The sequence below is a fragment of the Pseudonaja textilis genome, chromosome 3 (genome assembly GCF_049901715.1).
Source record: "Pseudonaja textilis isolate UNSWEBS1 chromosome 3, rPseTex1.2, whole genome shotgun sequence".
Classification (NCBI taxonomy): domain Eukaryota; kingdom Metazoa; phylum Chordata; class Lepidosauria; order Squamata; family Elapidae; genus Pseudonaja; species Pseudonaja textilis.
The window spans coordinates 30,021,398-30,040,392 of NC_141992.1; the positions used below are offsets into that span (position 1 = coordinate 30,021,398).

Sequence of the window (18,995 nt, forward strand, 5' to 3'; positions counted from 1 at the left end):
TTTAAACTTTGCTCAGTGGAGACCGAAATCAGTAGATTTTTTTGGGGGAGGGGGCTACCTGCCTCTATTTTATTACTTAATTTTATTATTATCTTTATTATGTGTTTTTCAATATTCTTTTAGACCTTATTTGAATTTGTGTTATATTAATTTCTTCTTGAAAATTCTAATAAATACTTATAAAAGTAATTAAATAAAATGAAAACAATGGGAAAGGGAAAATAAACATAAATGCGGACCAGAGGGCACTGGTACCCATTGCACGTTTAAGTATGTTAAGTCTCATTTTGTCATGGCCCCAGAGTAAGGCTCCAAGACACAGGCAGACAGGTCCCACTGGGCACTGTTTCCACTAATTCAACAGCCACTGCATCAAATGCTGACACCCTCTTAGGTCCCTCCTCATCTGGGACTAATCCTTAGTTAGCCAACATGAGCAAACCCCTTCAGCCTGAAAATCCTGCACCTCATCAAACAAAAGCTCCTTGTGAGCAAGTAGTAAGACGCTAACTTTACAAGCAAGACGGGTGCCTCATTATTGGCAACAGCTGAGCAAGGAAAGGACTTTTTCCTACTCTTGCAAAGCTGAGAGTTTAAACTAGGCAAGGATTGCCTTCTGTTTCTGGAAGCAACTTCAATATCTGGCTTTGTGTATTCTTGCTGTTGACTCCTGCTACATTTTCGATCTTAGCACGTTCCTGACCAAGTCTTGGCTCATCCCTCTCTACTTTTCAAGACATTGTGATTTTCTGATTATGGACTGTTCGACTCGGATTACATCTTCTCTTCAGCCTCTAGTAAGCTGCCATGCACACATATACTCTTCCCCCATCCCCGTTCCCCAATCCCCTTTTCTGTTATCTCCCCATACCTGTCTGCTACCATCTGTCCTGACAAGCTTCCTGAGGTCTTCACAAGCCTTGCTTCAAATGCTCTGCTTAGTTGCTCTGTTCCAACTTTCGTTGTGCCTCCCATTGTTTCTCCCTTCTCACTGCATTTTGATCAAACTTCTTCCAACATGTGTGTTCTCCTGCCCAGCACCTCTGCCTTCATCACACCTGCACTTTGTCTGCTGGTTGCATGGGCATTTATTGCCTTTGCTAAAGTCATGACACAAAGCATTTATGCATGTATTTATTTAACTGTATTTGGAACCCAGCCCAATTGGATTGTTTACACCTATATAAAATCTGAATGTAAATAACATGGTATACTTATAACACTACGATAATTTAAAAATGGTCACTTACAGTCATTCCAATTCAAAGGCATGCTTGAACATTGTGGTGTTGAAAGCTTTGCAAAATGCAAGGAAGGTTGAAATCAAAACTATGTCCTAGGATATACATTATGTTCCAAGACATGGTAGTTACCACTTAAGAAAGCCTGCTGCTAACCTCATTCCATGTACTTTGTTTTATGGTGTGTATAGTTGACACCCAACTAAATTTTAAACCATTCTTAGAGATCAAGTAATAAAATTGTATCAACTTGTGTTTTAGAAATAGTTAAAATAATAAACTTTTGTTAGATCCAGCAAAAATATTATGAATATATCTTTTTGCATTAGAAATTGGTCCCCACTTCTCAAAACGTATACAGTATGTACCTTAGGTTGGAAAAAGTTGGACATTATTACTATTTTCTGTAGCTGTCAATTTCTACAGTTAGCTGTATTTTGTCATTTCATTCCATTCATATGGCAGCTGATCTCATTGTACTGGCTCTGGGAGACTAACAGCAGTTAAAGAATTTTAAGAATATGGTTTGAATAACTAGCATGTAAGTGGGAGTCTGCACTGTAGTTTATGTAGACTTGCAAGCTTTTAACCAGGGGTGGGATTCTACCGGTTTGCACCTATTCGCTAGAACCGGTTGTTAACATTCTAAGCAGTTCAGAGAACCAGTTGTTAGAAAAAAATCTCCTTTTTTTCCCCCATTTTACTGGTCCAATCCTGTAAGGAAGGCAGGAAGGAAACATTGGTGTTGCTTATAGAAATTGCCTCTCCATTAACCCTTATTACATTCTTGGCAGGACTGGACTTCCTGTTTCTGGAGCTTCTCTGGAGTTTTTTTTCTCTCCTTTGCTGATACTTTGCTTGTGTGGAACATGAAATTGACATATGTGTAGCCATTTCACTTGGAAACCTGACAGCTTGAGTTTCTTAAAGGGGAAGGGTTGTTTTAAGCTTTTTACACTGCTGTTGGGAGGAAATAGTCCCCTGTTGGAGTTAGCACTTTGAAGAAATAATTGAATAATGAAGCAGAGGTGTGGGAAAGAAGCTTTTAATGACAAGGAACCAAGATGAGTAGCATTCGGCAAGGCTTCTTGGCTAGCTAGAAAGATTGACATTCAAACGGAGGTTTACATACCCTTTCTGAGTTTTGGTCTAAAACTGGTTTTTGGTGAAGTTTAATTCTGTCTTTGGTTATGTTTAATCCTATGTCTATTGATGGGATAATTTTCCCTATTCAGCTTTGTTTGGAAGGATAAAGGTTAATCTCTGTTCCTGAAAATAAACTGGGTTGAGAAATCTGGCTAGTTCCTGTGTCTATTTGTTCTGGTAATTGGTTTAACAAGCAACAGCTACTGTTGTGATTTAATTCTTTCTATTGTGTTTGAATTTTTTCCTGCCTCATGGTTTCTTTTTCTATCTGGGGAGGGTGGGGTCTTCCTTCACTGCTTTAGTGGTATCTGGAACTGTCCTTTGGGGTGTACTTCCAAGAGGCAGGATGCAAGCTTGGCACTGATTTTTTTTACTGCCTTTCTGGGGGGCATGTAACCTTTCCTTAAATCTGTGTCAGCCTTCACGATTTCTTTCCTTTGTATCTTTTGGCTGTCATAAGTAACGGGGGTGGGGGAGGAGGAGGGTTGAAATAATTGTGAGAAGTGATCTGGAGGTTTTTAAAATTACTGTAAGTTTTGGGGGGGGAAAGTTTCTTGTTTATGCTTCTTTCTTGTGCTATGCGCAAGCGCACCTCTTTATCAAAATAGCCAAGGTCAACGGAAAGATGCCTGCATCACCACCTGAAGATGCCCACATGACATTACATACAACTTTAATTGGATGGACAGTTTGAACTATTGTGGGTGGGAATGTTGCCATCACTTTGTATATGTGATTTTCGCGCTCAATTCCTCAGATTCAGAATTCCTTTGATGCTGCCACTTGATTTCCAATAAAAGATATATTTTCTCTAATTATTGGAGTCTAAGTGTTTCTTTCTTGGATTTTGAATGGAGCACCAGCTGACATTCTGGATGATTTCCTGAGGATATCTTGTGAGGTGAATGAGACCAGTTGGTGTCTCACCAGTGGTGCAAATGGATCTAAGGATTGCTTCTCCTGGGTGTGCTCTTTCTGGAGAGCTTAAATGACCTCTCTGCTAAAGGGTTTCACTTTATGAGCAAGAGTTGGCTGTTGATAGTTATTATTGCATTTTAACTATTTTAATTCCTCAAGGTGCTCTGGCACTCTGCCTGATTTGTAACTCTGGCTTGCAGGTCTTTTTAATCTAATGATTAGTATTTAGGGCAGCGTTTTGCAAGCAAAGAATCTTGACTTACAACAGTTCATTTAGTGACCATTCAAAGTTACAATGGCACTAAAAAAAGTGACTTATGACCGTTTTTCACATTTATGACCGTTGCAGCATTCCCACGGTCACGAGAGGCCAGGTGAGGAGAAGCAGCCCTCGATGTGAGTGATGTTGAGTTGGCCACACCCACCCAGTCACATGACCACCAAGTCAAACCCACCAACTAAGCCACACCCACAGAACTGGTTGTTTAAAAATTTGAATCCCCTTCTTTTAACCAATTCTCCAGCTAAAACTCAGGTTAAAGTGTAGCCTTGAATCTGATCACTAGAAAACAATGTTTGCCTAGAATGTGGATTCATTTCTAAGAGGAGTGATTTAACAAACCAAGTAGCTGCTATTATATCGTTCTTTCTTGGCTCATAATATCTAGATGTGATTCATTACTCAGTGTCTGTCCTTACATCATTTGTTGCCACCTGCAGAAATGATCCGGTAGACTCTATACAGCGATGTCACTTCATGCTTAGCTTTATTTACTGTATTTACCATATTGTATTTTATTTTTACTTTTGGATAAATAAGATCATCAAAATGGGGATTTTTTAAATAAGAGGTTATCTGTAGTGTACTGAGTCATTGTTATCATTATTGGTTAAGTATGCCTGTGATCTTGTATTGTTGTTTGGTTACTTTGGCTGCTTGATTCATTAAAGAAAGCAGCTGTAAAACTTGCTTTTAGTTATAGTGCCTTGTTTTGATCAGTAGAAAAGTTCTGATCTGATTATGTACTCTTAATTTCACTTAAAGGGGAAAAAAAATCAAGAGCTGCAGAGCCAAGGAAAACAGAAAAGAAAGATTAGGTCTTCAAGGACAGATGAAATAGTGAATTATGGAGTATTAGTGTTTTCTGTGCTTGGTTTTTTTGTTTGCAGATGTTTCATTACTACTAACTAATGTTGTCAGTGCAAGCAAGTGTGGAGTTTGCTACTTGTTCATATGCAATAATTTGCCCTGCCAGTTTTAGTGCAGTTTTTTCCAGTTAGTTTCTTAATAGATAACTGGTAGGACAAGCTCTTTATGAGAAATTAGGACACCAACTCAATACAGAGAAATCCTAATATATGGCAACATTTTTTTGCTATAGAGCCTTAGGTGGAGCAATTTTTATTTTTTAATTTTAACTCTGCTATTCTTGTAGATAAAATCTCCTTGTTTTGAGAAATCTTTAATATTTTGTGCCTAAGAAAAACATAATTCATTAAATATACATTTGAGGTGTTCAGGGACCTAGAGATGAAAAAATAGAAGCTCAATGAGATTGGTGACACAGCAGAAATAAAAATGTCAAGATAGACTGGTTGTCGACCATTTGAACAAAAATGTGTATGGGAACTTGAGGACTTGCACAGATGAGCTGTATTTAGGTCCACAAAGACTTAGTAGAACTGCAAAAATTTGCTAAAAGGCACTAATCCATACCAGCCTATAGAGGTTTGTCTTTCTCATGGAAACACCCATTCATTCTCATAAGCTCAAACCAGGAATTGTTTATCAGAAAACAAACAATAAAAATTTCACAGGAATCTGGGGTTCGAAGGGACAGAATGGGACAACTCGCCACAGCCAACTCACGGCCATCTTGCCGTGGCCAATTCTCCACAGCTAATTCGCCAACTCACCATGGCCAACTCGCTATGGGACAACTCACTGGACAATTTAACAATTCAATTTAATTATTTAAAATAAAATTTGAAAATATTTTAGTTTTTGTCATTCACATTTCATTTTGTCCCTCTTTTTACACCTGTTCTTTAATAATTCTATTCCACCACTTCTTTTTATATTAGTGTATTTCTTGCCCTGCAGCAAATTTTCCTGCAGTGAGCTGGCCATGTTGAGTTGTCCCGTGGCGAGATGGCAATGGCAAATTGTCATAGACTTGGGGTGGGAAGTCTTCGGGAATATATAGCATTTAGATCAATAGTTTTCCTGTACTATATTCTTCCTGTCAATTTTCTAACTCAACTAGGACTTCTTCCTTTCTCTTGCTGTCAGTAACCCTCTTTGAATTTACAAATACAAAATTTAAAAGCTAATGCCAAGAAAACAATAAAAAGAGAAATGCAGAGCTAAAATATAAACAGCTTCATTTTTTAAAAAAAGAAATATCTACTTCCTGTATCTCATCCCTTATCAATAGTCAAATTATAAAAACTCATCATTCAATCCTTATTAGCAAAAGTTTATTAAGAACTACCAGAAACAGTAACTTATTTTGTTTTAACTATAATCTAATAAATCATTTTGTATTTCAATTTATCACTTTCTCTAAGAAATACAACTGAATAAAAATGAAATGTGAAGGTGCAGATGGCTGGATTCTAAATTCTGAGTCTCTTGATTTGATTCTGGTTCTAATGAGATCTTACTCCTTTCTGCAAATGCTTTGATAGCTTGAAGTCAGTGTGCTGATGTTACCTGTCTAATGAGCCATCATCGAGTCCCATGTTAAAAGAGAAGATTCTATTGGTTTTTGAAACCAAATTTTGAACCTAAGTTGGTTGAATCTGAAAAATTGGCATAGACTGGATTATCCATTTTCAGTCCTTTCTTTTTTGCATTAGAGTTATAATGTGCTTTTGCTAAGTCTGTATTGTTAGTTCTTCATTCTTATGTTTGGATACATTAAATCCAGATTAGTTTTAATCTATCTTTCTTTGATGCTGGTGGTGGTTTGTGTAATGGTTTTGTGTTTCAACAGGAAGTGAGTCAATTTAATCTATAAATCTCCTCAATTCGTTTTCCTTAAACAACCTTTGAAGGCCTGACCTGTTCTCTCTGCCAGATAATTTCATGCCAGGCGGGAAAATGCTGTTTGAGTATGTTTGGTTCTATTTTTGCTCAAAACATTGATGACTTGTGAAATCTTGTGCATTAACTATGACCAATAATACTAGCAATTGTATAGGAAAACATCTGTTGAAGTGTGTTGTAGATTGCTTTCTGAAATTGAACTATGCATGTCTTTCTACTTTGAGAGAGCATCTATTAGAATCAATTTTCCTATAAAGATATCTCATTAGAAAACATTGAGCTAGTTACTACATATATTTTAGTCAGACCTCTGAGTCTGGATTAAATTCCTCAACTTTCTTAAAACAGACCCTAGTAACTTATTTTATAATTTATTCATTTATTTATGGTCTAAGACCAAGTCACAGAATTTTGAAAAACACAGCTTTGGGAGAAGTTTGGGAGGGAAAGATGAGTTTGAGTATATAGTATATAGTCTGTAGAAAGAATAGTAAAAAGAGATACTACAGAAGCTTTGGCCTCTGATCAAGAGAGTCAGAGATGAAGGGATCTGTCTGGTTTTTTTTTTCAAGAAAGGACATACAAATAAGATAATATGACCTTCAAAGTTGATTGAATGATATATCTCCAAGAAAATTGATCACTTTGCAGTTGCCTGTTACGTTTAACCTTTTGCTCTTGGTTGATGAATGAGGGAAGATTCTGCTGCCAATCAGCTCACCTACACTCAAATGTTACAAGAGAGAAGATGCCAAGAGATGCAAGGCATTTGCCAGTTCCACTCTCATGTACTGTACATTTCAACAAAAAGGAAACCAAAACATGATACATAAATCATAAGGATATTAACATTCACAGGTATAATCCTTTAATTTTAAAAGAATTATAGCTGTGAATGTCAATATCCTTATGATTTAGAAGCTCAGTTCTAAAGCCTTACATTGTTGGAGGTAAACTAGAGATGCAAGATTTCAACTGAAAAAGGAAACCTAAATGCTATACTTTAGCTTATATAAAAGTACGTGTATACTATAGATTTGTTTCGTATGTATAATACACTAAATGTCATTGGTTAGTTAATGGGCTAAAATGTGTTGGCTAGTTTGTGACTGTTGTATGAACACAGATTGCATGCTTCAGTTGCTGCATCATGCACCATGGTTTTTTTATACAAATGCCTGAGGTTTAATACAGACGAATGAAAGCTTTCTTAAAATCGTCTCATCTAATTAGAATCTCCAGGAGGGCTGGGAGCTGCCTCCTGACATTGCCACCACCAAGCTGCCCCACCGCTGATACTGCTAACGCTCTTCTCCCTGCCAATGACACTGTGGGCCAGACTGGGACTGCCTGTGGACCGGATATGGCCCACAGGCCATACAAGGCCCAAGTCTGTTCTAGATTAACTTTAATGTTTACTTCATAAGACCAGTTTGGCTTTCCGAGATAGTTGTTGCATATATACCTTATGCAACAACTCACCAAATATGTTTCTAGTCAGTTCAGATGCCATAATTACACTTTTGTAAACTATCCAAATACATGTGCAGATTTTTGGATTAAACTGCATCTTCCCCAGTCTTACTCCTTTGTAAATTTCATTTGTCTAACAATAACTTAGAGTTGATAGAAATTGGCCAGTCCTTCTATTATTCAAATTCCTGATTTCATAGTTAATATAGTGAAGAACTTGATTGCTAACTATTCTGGGATCTATATGTCAGAGTTCCAAGTGATACACCCATAGCAAACAAAACTCCAAGGCAGATAGATTCCTCAAAGAATAGTTTTGTTGGATATATCATATTGGCACAGATCTGGTGAAAACTGACTCTGAAGGTCCCCTTGGTTTTCCCTTTCCCTAAACAATCAGTCACATGGTCCAATAGAGGTGCAGTCTGGTTGCCACGTAACATCACTCCTCCTTTCTCTGACTAGGTATGAGAATGTCCTTGGTTCCCAAGAGAAAGTATTTTGTTTTGGCTACAAAGCCCCAGCTGTTTCTATTCCCCCTTCTTTATGCCTCAGCTCCATTGTGGCAACGCTGAAGAGTCAAAATGGCTTCAGTCAGATCAGCTTCAGGGTTGACACTATAAACATGTAAAGATATTAAGGAAACATATATAGTTGTTTATTTGTAAGTTGGAAGTGGAAAAATTCAGGAAAAAAAATCCTGGTAAAGCTAGAAAAACTTGGGGAAAAAAGAATAAGAAGAAACTCCAAATATATTTTTAAAGACTACTCAGTGCTCAAATGGTCCTATATTGCTATCCAATACTATCCAAAATATTTTTCCTAAGTTGTAATAGAAATATTTTTATTGAGGACAGATACGTGAAAGAATAGAGAAGCTTGTCTCAAACCCAGGAATATTTCTGTGTCAATGATCAGAAATTGCAGATGAAGATGACACTGCTGATAATGGTACTAGGCAAATAATATTGATTTTACTTAAACTAATGTCCAAAAGCAAAATTTATATATCACAGCTTTTCTTTTTTCTTTTCCTCAATCCTGTGAACATGTGAACATGTTAAGGAGACTAAGACTAATTCTGTTTTACTATTATGTGGATGGTTTGGGAAACAGAAGTTTAGAAATACTTGGTATATTAAAGTTCTTCCATTTACTTTTTACTCCATTTGTAATATCCTTTAAAATGTTAAATTTATGATTAAAATACCAGTAAATAATATAGTTTCATGAAACAATCATGATACGTAAAGATCACATTTTATTTTCTTACTGTAAGAAAATAGTTATTGATTTTTCCCCATTTTCCTCTATTTTTTTCTGTAGCCTCAAAATTTTGAGAAGTTTTATGTTTCTGATTTTCAAACACCTGTTCATATGTAATAATGTTCTATTTCCATTCCAGTTTTATTTATTAATTAACTTTAAGTAGCACCCATGTCACTGATTAGAGAGCCTCTAGGTCAAGGGTGTCAACCTCACGTCGTCACAGCGGCATCATGTGACATATTGAGACTTTTTCCCCCTTCACTAAACCAGGCATGGGTGTGGCTAGAGCATGGCACATCCGGCCTGTGGGCCGGGAGTTTGATAGCCCTGCTTTAGGTGGCTTAAATCCCAAATATGTATTAGGGAGCAGTATGCAGCTCAGAGTCAGTTGGTTGGAGACGTCTTGAAGCCTTGTAACTAACTAGTCATTGGTTTCATTTCTTATGAATACTAATTAACCATAGTACAGTGAACTGCCATCAGCCTATAATTTTGACTCTTTTTTTATGGAGTTTGTAGTGTTTATTCTCCCAGCAGCTCTAGCAAAATGAGGACACTGCTCAAAGCCAATACTAAGACCTGAAGGCAGTCTGTTTCTTTTTTAGAGACTCAAAAATGTCGGGCAAGGTATAGATAGCTGAAGTTTCTTAAGGGGAAAAAAACTTGACTCTACGTTTACAATCTGAGCCATGTTGAATTGTATTGCTATCAGGGCACATGCTGGTGGTATAGGCTGTGTTTGTCAATATCATTGTGTTCCATTCATAATTAGCACTTTATGTGAATCAGGGGAGTGGAAAGATCCATGCAAAAATTCTATGTGGAATTCTGTATTTCCTCACTAAACTTTTGGTGAATTCTGCATTTCTTCATTAAACTCCAAGTAATTAAGTATATGACATGAGCTGATAGCAAGACAGGCACTGGGAACAAATTCTGCATGTTGTCTTGAATGCTTCAGGCAGAGATAAAAGTTGTGACCTGCTATCATAATAGCATCTATGCTCTCCTTCATGATCCTAACTTAAGTTCTTCCAAAAGGAAGGGTGTGGAATTAAAACCTGGTGCTACTTCACCAAATATTGGCTTCATTTTTTTAATTAAAGCATATAATTAAACTTTAGAAACCTGAGTTTTGGCAAGAGGAAGGCCACAGTATATATATACCCAAATGGACCCTGAAAAGAGAAAATTAGACAACCATTCTGTTCCCTCTGTTACTCTTAAAAAGGGGAGAGATGGATCTGGACCTTTAAAGGGCTAAAATTAAAAAGCTAAAAACCTATGTAGAAATGCAAATGCAGAAATGTTTGTTCAGTCAGAATAATATCAGGAAGTATACAGAGGTGTGAGTTACTTTTGAAGTCTGCAGCAATATTATATCACATTGTAGAAATCCCAATTGCTCAGGGTTAATCTTGTGGTATTTGAAATACTGGTGGAAATTTCAGGAATCGGTGCTCTTTCTTGGAAGAGCTGGGCAAGGGGGCAAATGGTGAAAGTTGTATTGTGCTGCTGTGAAGCAAGTGCACTTGTATTGTACATGCATTATGATATTGCATGTATGTAGAAAAGAAGATTTATTTGTGTCTTGGTGTTACAGAGGTGCTTTCATTATTTTGATGTGGAATCCTGAGGTTCCCTTTGCAAAAATTTAGCATGCTTTGGCTTGCTTTAAGCTACTTAGAAGGGTCTTGTTTTGAAAGATTACATACAAATGTTGTTACATATAAACATCTTTCCTTTGAGAAATTACCAAGTGGTTGGTTTCCCTTCATATAGACAAAACCTACATGGAGTTGTACGCAGTGCAGTGCTTTATATATTTTTCTCTTTTATTCCAGCCATAATTCTTCTTGTAGTCTTTCTTTTTGTATAGGTTTTATTGTTCTGAAAGCCATTACAAAATTTTTGAGGGTTGAGATAAATAAACAGAAAGCTGTCAGCTAACAACTCCACAAAATTACTCTTTAAATCTATCACTCTCAGTGAGTCAAAAGACACAACACATGCAGTTTCTTCAACTTGTTTTTTTTCTTTTCTTCCTTTTTTTCCATTTCTCCTCCTCCAGTTCAATCTGATGGAGTCCTACATGGTTTATTCTGATGCTAATGGGCATGATATCCATTCTTCCTATCTCTTTCTATATCATAATAGTCAGGAAAAAAAGCAGAAAGATGGAAAGTGGTGGGCTGTAATGAAAGAGGGAAGAAAGATGCTCTTCCCTAGTTCAACAAGCAATTTCAAAGTAGAGGAATAATCTTTGCATTACAACTTGGCACGCCTTAGGCAGAAAGCCAGCCTTCAGAAATGTTTGCACTGCTGTTTTGAAGCATGAAACTAGAATATTGCACAGGATCATCAGAAAGCTCATTTTAGGTGAAATTAACGCATGCTGTGTATAAAACTTGCTGTGGTAAAGGAACCATGGTGGTTTCACTCTATGAAATCTTACAGCAAAAATAGTCCCTGACCAAAGTGTTTTGGTTTTAAGAGGGCACATTTTCTTGTCGTTAATTAACTAAAATCAGAATTCCTTGTTGAGATGGGCAGCTATAGACATCAAATAAATAAATGGTAAATTGCAAATGTTTCTCCAGAATTCTTTCTCTGCACTTCCTGTGGACTTTTCCCACAGGGTACAGCAACCTGTTTTGGAGGACTAGCCAAAGAGAGGAAATGGCAGCATTTTAATGCTTTTTAGGGGTGTATAGGGAATCACTTGCCAAGAAGCCAGATGTCAGGAATTCAGCTTTGCATGTTTGTTTAAAATTATATACTTGGGTCCATAGACAAATGTTATGCTGAGTCCGACCCTTTAAACTGTTGAAAAACATGGAGTTCCACATGTCAGAACCCCAGTGCTCTGTGGATGTGATTTTTAAGCAGTATCTATTAGTCCTCATCTTGCTACTTGTATTTCTCATTTAAAGAATTGGTGAAAGCTATCTATGTACTGTAAATATCTGAAAGATTACCCATCATAGTAGCTGAAAGAGAATAACATCGCCTATCCCAGTGTCTTCCTCAACCAAGTACCGCACAGATGTATTGCATTCCAGCTAGATTGAGAAGTGAAAAACATCTCAGACGAAGGCATGGACAAATCATATTGCTGCTGAGAAAACTTCATAATTCATGGCCGTGAATTCATCAAGAATTGAGCTTTACTTGATGAAGTTTTCTTAAGAGTTGACCATACATCAGTTTATTTGGAGGGCACTTTTCTTTTAAAAAACCTGTAGTTACAAGACTTTGGTTCTCAGAGTTCTAAAACCTACCCGAGATAGTTGTCTTATGGTCTTCTCACAGGAAGCTGCTCTCTGGAGTGCTTGTGGACAATCCGGTGTCCTCTTCCTGTCTGGGGAATTCCAAGAAGTGGATCCATATGCTGGCTTCTTGGGCCATTGTGTCATTGGCTTCTCTCTGAGCAGAGCTGTTTTCTCTTCACCGTTGCTTCCCCAAATGTCACCTTTATCATATTTATCTTTGTATTCTGTTTGAAAGAAGATAAAACATTGAAATGACCACATATGTTAAAAAAGAAAAAAACTTGGAAAAGATTCTTTTTCTAGTTTGAAGCATGAATTCGTTTTTACCCTTCTTTTTCAAGGAGTGTTTGCGCATATAACTTTAAGGCATGATTCAGATAATATGATGGTTTATGTAAGACATTAACAAGAACATTAGCTCTGTATGGACTGGAATTTGCTGTGTGGATTAGAACTCAGTCAGAAATGTGGCTGTATATTGTAGAGAAAAGAATTTCTTTCAGAGAAGTTTTCCAGTTTTTAACTTTAAACCAAAATAATTCTGGACTGAGACTTCTTCAATATCTGAAAATTTATCATTTGTTTGGTGGGAACGACACCATAATAGAACTGGGGTTAGGGATGTGAAATTGTGGCTAGTAGCAGCTTCTCAGCTGGCCAATAGTCTCTCCTGTCTCTTTTTCTCTTCTACTTAGTCTCACTAGAGTGGAATATTCTTTCTACTTCCAAAATGTGTATTGAGTGACTTCAGTATTTAAAAGCTTTCTCTAAACAGATTAAACTTTACTTTTTAAAACATTTCAGCCAAACTGAAGAATCCAAGCTGGCATAAACCAGTAGTCCCCAACCTTTCCACATTGGCAGTCTGATCTGGTTGGGGGAGGGGGGGGACAGATGAGTGGCAGGCACACAAGCGTGCACACAGCTCCATTGGTATGAGTAATGGGCACGAACACCCTCCACTCACCATCCACTCAGGTGAATGGAGCTTCACACGTAAGCAGTGGATGCTTGGTTATGAAGCATCACTCGTGTAGATGGAGGGCACTAGTGCTGGTGCAAATGCAGCTTCACACATGAGTGAAGGCACTTGCGTTTGCGCATGAGCTCCACTCATGTGAGCGGAAGGTACTTGAGCAAAGGGCATTTGGACTCACGTGAATGGAGCTTCATATGCATTAGTGATGCTTCATGCACAAGCGTCCTCCATTCGCATGAGTGGAGCTTCGTGGGTGAGCGTAAGGGTCTACAGCTCACATGAGTGGAGCTTTATGTGCATGCACGTACCCATCGCTCACACAGCCTGGTTTTGAAGCAGTTGCAGCCTGGTAGTGGCCTGCAGCCTGAGGGTCGGGGACCCTTGGAATAAACAGCAGTTGTCTTTCATCTTCTGCTGGACTCAGTTATAGGGAGAAAGACCAGAAGATTTAACATGAGCTTCAAAGAAAGATTGCACTAACACGGGCATGGGAGTGTCTGCCAGACAAAGGAGACATCTGTAGAAGAAAAACTCTCATTATGCCTTGTTTTTATTGTCAAAAGCTTATGCAAGCTGTGAGATCTGCTGTGTTGTCTGAACTATTGCGTTGGATGGACATTTTCAGCCGGCACCAGTCAGCAATATCTAGTTATTTGGAGGAAGTAATTGGTTTGGTGCAAGCTGTAGTGCTTCATTTGTACCCTTATGTGCAGATGCATTAGGCATCTTGTTAAGCCAAACAAAAATGTATAGAAGGGACAGATTAGCAGTCAGAGCTCAGCAATCAGTGCTTTTTTTTTTTTTTTTTGCATTCTAATACCCATATGGAATATATTTGATTTTGTGGGTGGAGAGATTAGTGTTGCATGCAACAAAGCTGTAGGTCTGGTGCTTGTTTGATACATGGCTTCCATATGATGCTGTAGTTCATAAAGCACAAAGAGAAAGATCTGGCTTTGTAGAACACAACTATATTTTTGTGTACATTTTTCCTGCTCTACCTGAACCTGTCTAGTGCTGACTGAAGATTATGGCAGTTGTAGTGAAACATTTCTGGAGGGAACCTAATTTGGGAAGTTTGCCTTTTCACATTAAGAGACTATTGGAATTCATAACTATTTGTGGTAGCAAGATTTCAGCATGTCAGATTTAAGTGTAAGAAAAGAAAAATTCCTATAAAATACTACACCTTGATCGGGCAACTACTTGGCTCTGGGATGCTCTTATTGTTGAAAAACAGGAATTTTACGTGAGGGGATTTTGGGAAAGCCACATCCTGAACAACCTCCTTCACAAGGCTATTCCAAGAACAATTATATAAAAAAAGTATTAGCTCCAATTCTAGGTCAGTAAACATAGGCAAAATTGTCGTGGAGGGAAAGCTAAGATGTAGTCTTGTTCTACATTAAAAGATGTTCAGCAGTCTGCACCTCAGTGTGTTGTGTAGTCCCTGGACCATTTTCAAAAATCCTCTGGTAATATTCATTTCAGAATTCCCCATGCACTCCACTCATATGTACCTGTAAAAATCTCATGTTTTTGGAAACTTAGCGTTTTATTTAAAATAATGTTCTTTAGATAGTCTTGCCTTTCAGTTTCAATCAAAGCAGAGATTTAGCAATAATAAATGTGGATATCAGTCTGTAGCCTGAAGGAATGTTTTATTGCAACAATTCCCATCCCTATGCGGCATCTGCAGAATGGGTTCTTGAGATTGAAATATCCAGGTGTTGGATTGATTAACTATGAAAAGAGAATACTCTCTATATAATTTTTTTGTGCACGATGGCTCCTGGAGGCACAGGTGTATGCCCTAGAGGTTGAGAGGAAAAAACTTATTCTAATCCCATTTAATCCCATCCTCATGTATTTCATCTTCCCTTTGCAAATGCAGAATAATCAGTAACAATGATGACAGAGACGGGCCCAGATTCGGAGGTGAAGAATGCTCAAGAAGGAAGTCCCCAGCAGCAGCTGGAGGCAGCAGCAACTGGGCCAAATACAGTGAATGGTAGCTCCACCAACACAGTACACAATCAGGAGGCTGACGATAATGAGAAACCAGGAGCCCTCAGTGATGCTAAACATGGGGAGCGGGTGAGTTTACTGTTGCTGAAAGTACTCTCACAAAGGCTTAGAAGATATTTTCAAGGCTGAAACTCAGCCATTTTATAAATGACCTCATTAAAAACAAAACTGTGCTTTTGAGCATATGCAGAATTGGGCTCTCATTTATTTGCTGGAGTTTAGCAGTAACTACAGCTTTCACTTTCTATAACAAAATGTATTCAATGCATCTAATTTTTGTGCACAGAAACAGGCCTGCATTGACTTTCTGTGCTCTCTTACAACTGTCTTTTATTAGAAACTACAACTGAACACTGAAAGCTGGTTAAACCTAAAGGAAACTAACCTGGCTGAATCCTCAGGGTCACTTGAGGTAGCTTTATTGTTCATAATATCTAACACTGTCACTTAGCCTTTTTAATAATAACTTCAATAGTTTTAATAACATTCTATTTTAATATTGCTGTTTTACTGTTTTATTGTATGCTTCCCAGAGTCACATTCTGTGAGATTGGCAGACATATAAATATGATTTATAAACGAACAAGCCAATACTGTAGGCTCGTAAGATATACCCAGTTCTGTTTATGATGTGATAAACAGGTAGATAATTTGATAATGTTTCTGTTAAATACCATAGGATCAACGTTATAAAGAAATCTTGATTTTTCTTATATATTAATGGCCAAATGCTACATTTTGTCTTTATAGGAGAAGATTTTCATGACAGCCTGCACAATTTAGATGTAGGCTAAAATTGTGGCATTTCTTGCTTTACCATTTTTGGGGTAATTGGTAATTTTTTTTTTTTTTGCAGTAGAACATTCAAAGCATAAAATAGCATAAAAACGAAAATGCAGTTAAAAACTAAGGAAACAATAACATGCCAGGGAGTTTTAAAATGATGTGAAAGTAAGGTAATCATTTTGTTTAATTGCTAGGATTTAAGCTTACATAAACATAGCCTATATTGTTCACCTGGGAATAATGTATCTGCAGGTGTCTGTTCCACCTCTGAGCATGATAGCAAAAAGATGTCATGTGATCCTGCTGGCTCAGGAATTCTGGAAGTGAAGTCTACAGGTCATAAAGTTAACCTAGTTGCCCATCCCTGAACTAGGTAAATGCTACTTTTGCATTCCCACTTTCCCCCATGCAGAGTTGATGCAATGCCAGTTTTCTACCTTTATTACCTCTTATAATGTCTTTTATATATCACACAAGCAGTGTATTTCCTGGAAGGCTGAGAACTGCATCCTAAGCTCTTAATTGTTAAGCAAACAATTAATACAATATTTTAAATATGTTTGTGGATGCTAATGAGAAGTCAGGAGCCTATAACAATGTCTCCAGATCAGAATTAGGAGTGGGCTATGCCCAGGAAAGTGTCAGGGCGTAAAGGAATCGGAAATTGTCAAAATTTATCCCAGGCGCAGTTTTTAGTGTCAAGATTTCAGCTTGTGATCATGTTAATTATAATGATAATGGTAAGAGCCGTGGTGGCACATTGGTTAGAATGCAGAATTGCAGGCTAATTCTGCTGATTGCCAGCAGTTTAATCCTGACTGGCTCAAGCTTGACTCAATCTTCCATCCTTCTGAGATTGGTAAAATGAGGACCCAGATTGTTGGGGTTAATATGTTGACTCTGTAAACCCTTTAAATAGGGCTGTAAAGCACCATGAAGGGGTATATAGGTCTAAGTGCTACTGTTACTAATTTCTTTTAGTGTATGCAGAGTGAATCTTAATTATCTCTCTCACTTCCAATGCAAAAAAAAGAAAAGGTAGGATCTGAAAAGGTGTGTCACATTAAGAGTCCTTGATGCTCTCTCAGCTTGCTTGTTTTCTTGCAGATATTTTATTACCCAAACTAGGTAGCATCAACAGTGGTAGTAAGAAGTGTGTTTGTTATCAGTTTATATTCTAGTCTACTGGGTTGTCTGTCAGTATTGGTGGGTGTTCTCTTAGGGATTCTTTGATTGGGCTGTTTGCTGTTGGCTCCTTTGGCAGTTTCTTGATTGGGATATTGTTTTCTTTATTGTTGGTCTAATGTTAACCTTAGAATTAATCTATGCTGATCTGGGTGCTGATTGCTGGTGGAGAGGAGGTTGGGTCTTTTTGTTTGTTTTTGGGCTGGGTGATAGTCTCTTTTATATAGTCTATAAGATGTTGTTAATGTCTATGTGTTTATTGATGGCTGATTTGTCAGAGTGCCAGGCTTCTAGAAATTCCCTGGCATTTTTGGACTTGGCTTGGTTTAGGATGGCCACACTATTGAAATTATGGTTAAATCTGTCTAAAAAAAATCATCATGTCTTCTGTCTGCTAGTTGGTGTTAGTGGATAGACTCTGTCAGTCTTCTGCCTGTTTGTCCTACATAGTGGTTGTTGCAGTCTCTTACATTGTATGTTGTAGATAACTCATGTTATTTCTTCTGGGGTTGTTGGGTCTTTTGGTTTGCTTAGGACCGTGATGGCAAACCTATGGCACGCTTGCTGGAAGTGACACGTAGAGCCACTTCTGCCAGCCTATGAGAAGTCACCCAGAAGAGCCCCACTGCGCATGTGCACGCGCTGCCTGCCCGACAGCTAATTGTTGGGTATCTAGCGTGCATGCACAAGGGGCGGTGTGTGTGCGGGAGATGTAGGTGCATGCGCAGAGACATGCAGCATGCATGGGGGGGTCACACGCACATGCACAGGGGGTGTGAGGGAAGCACGCTCATTGCCTTCTGGGTGCTGGCATGAGAGTGCGAGTGCTTGAACACATGCACAATTTTCAGCATAGGAGACAAAAAAGGTTAGCCACCATTGGCTTAGGATGTTCTGAAGGGCCTTAGTTGGCTTGCTATGCTGATTCCATATGGTTATAGTAGTCTGTTGGTGGTTTCTGAATTATTCTTGATGTATGGCAGTATAATTCTTTTTAGGGTTTGTGTTGGTTGTGCCACATTGGGTTGAGTAGTTAGGGACTTTTTGATAAAGCTGCATGAATAACCATTTTGTTGGAATATATTGTATATAGATGCTCTATTTCCTTTTTCTACTCTTCCGGGTTGCTGCAGGGTGTTTTGGCTTGTCTAAATAAAGTCCTTATGCAGCTTCTCTTGTGGAAAATTGGTTGGGAAGTTTTGTTAATTGAATAAGGTAAAAGTTAAACAGTTTTTGCTTTATATAGATGCTGTGTTAAAGGTCATCTATGCATAGGAATGATGTGAACTGATTCTGGCCTTTCTAAAAACTTCTTGCTTTGCTAAAATTGTAGCAGTTGGTTTGTTTGGTTGCTGAATTATGCTCAGAACCATGTTGGACTAAGGATACTTTTGTTTATTTCTTCTTGGTTCTAATTTCACAGATATCTTTCCAAATAAAAGTATAGAATTGAGAGTGATAAGCCATGAAGTTCTTAAATGTCCCAGCAATGACTTTGCTTTATTCAGTTTTCTTTAAACACCAGTTTAAAGAAAACTGGGAGTTATTATTTCAAGATGTCACATCTACAGTATCTCTACTTAGATCCATCAACTATATGCTATTCAAGATCAACCTTTTTTGTCCTCTTAGCTGTCTTTAATTGC

General features: G+C 37.8%; 1 protein-coding gene across 15 annotated transcripts in view; it reads left to right on the plus strand.

The window, feature by feature from the left end:
* EPB41L1 (erythrocyte membrane protein band 4.1 like 1) overlaps nucleotides 1–18,995 on the plus strand; it is a 197,053-nt gene that overhangs the window by 112,198 nt on the left and 65,860 nt on the right. For 11 of the 15 annotated variants that reach the window (XM_087929097.1, XM_087929098.1, XM_087929105.1 and 8 more), the window contains one exon: nucleotides 15,245–15,447. The exons of the other annotated variants lie outside the window; for them this stretch is intronic. In XM_087929097.1, coding sequence (XP_087785223.1) covers nucleotides 15,259–15,447 — 189 coding nt within the window. In that variant the 5' untranslated portion in view covers nucleotides 15,245–15,258. The remainder of the gene's footprint in view (nucleotides 1–15,244; nucleotides 15,448–18,995) is intronic. 15 annotated transcript variants of the gene reach the window in all.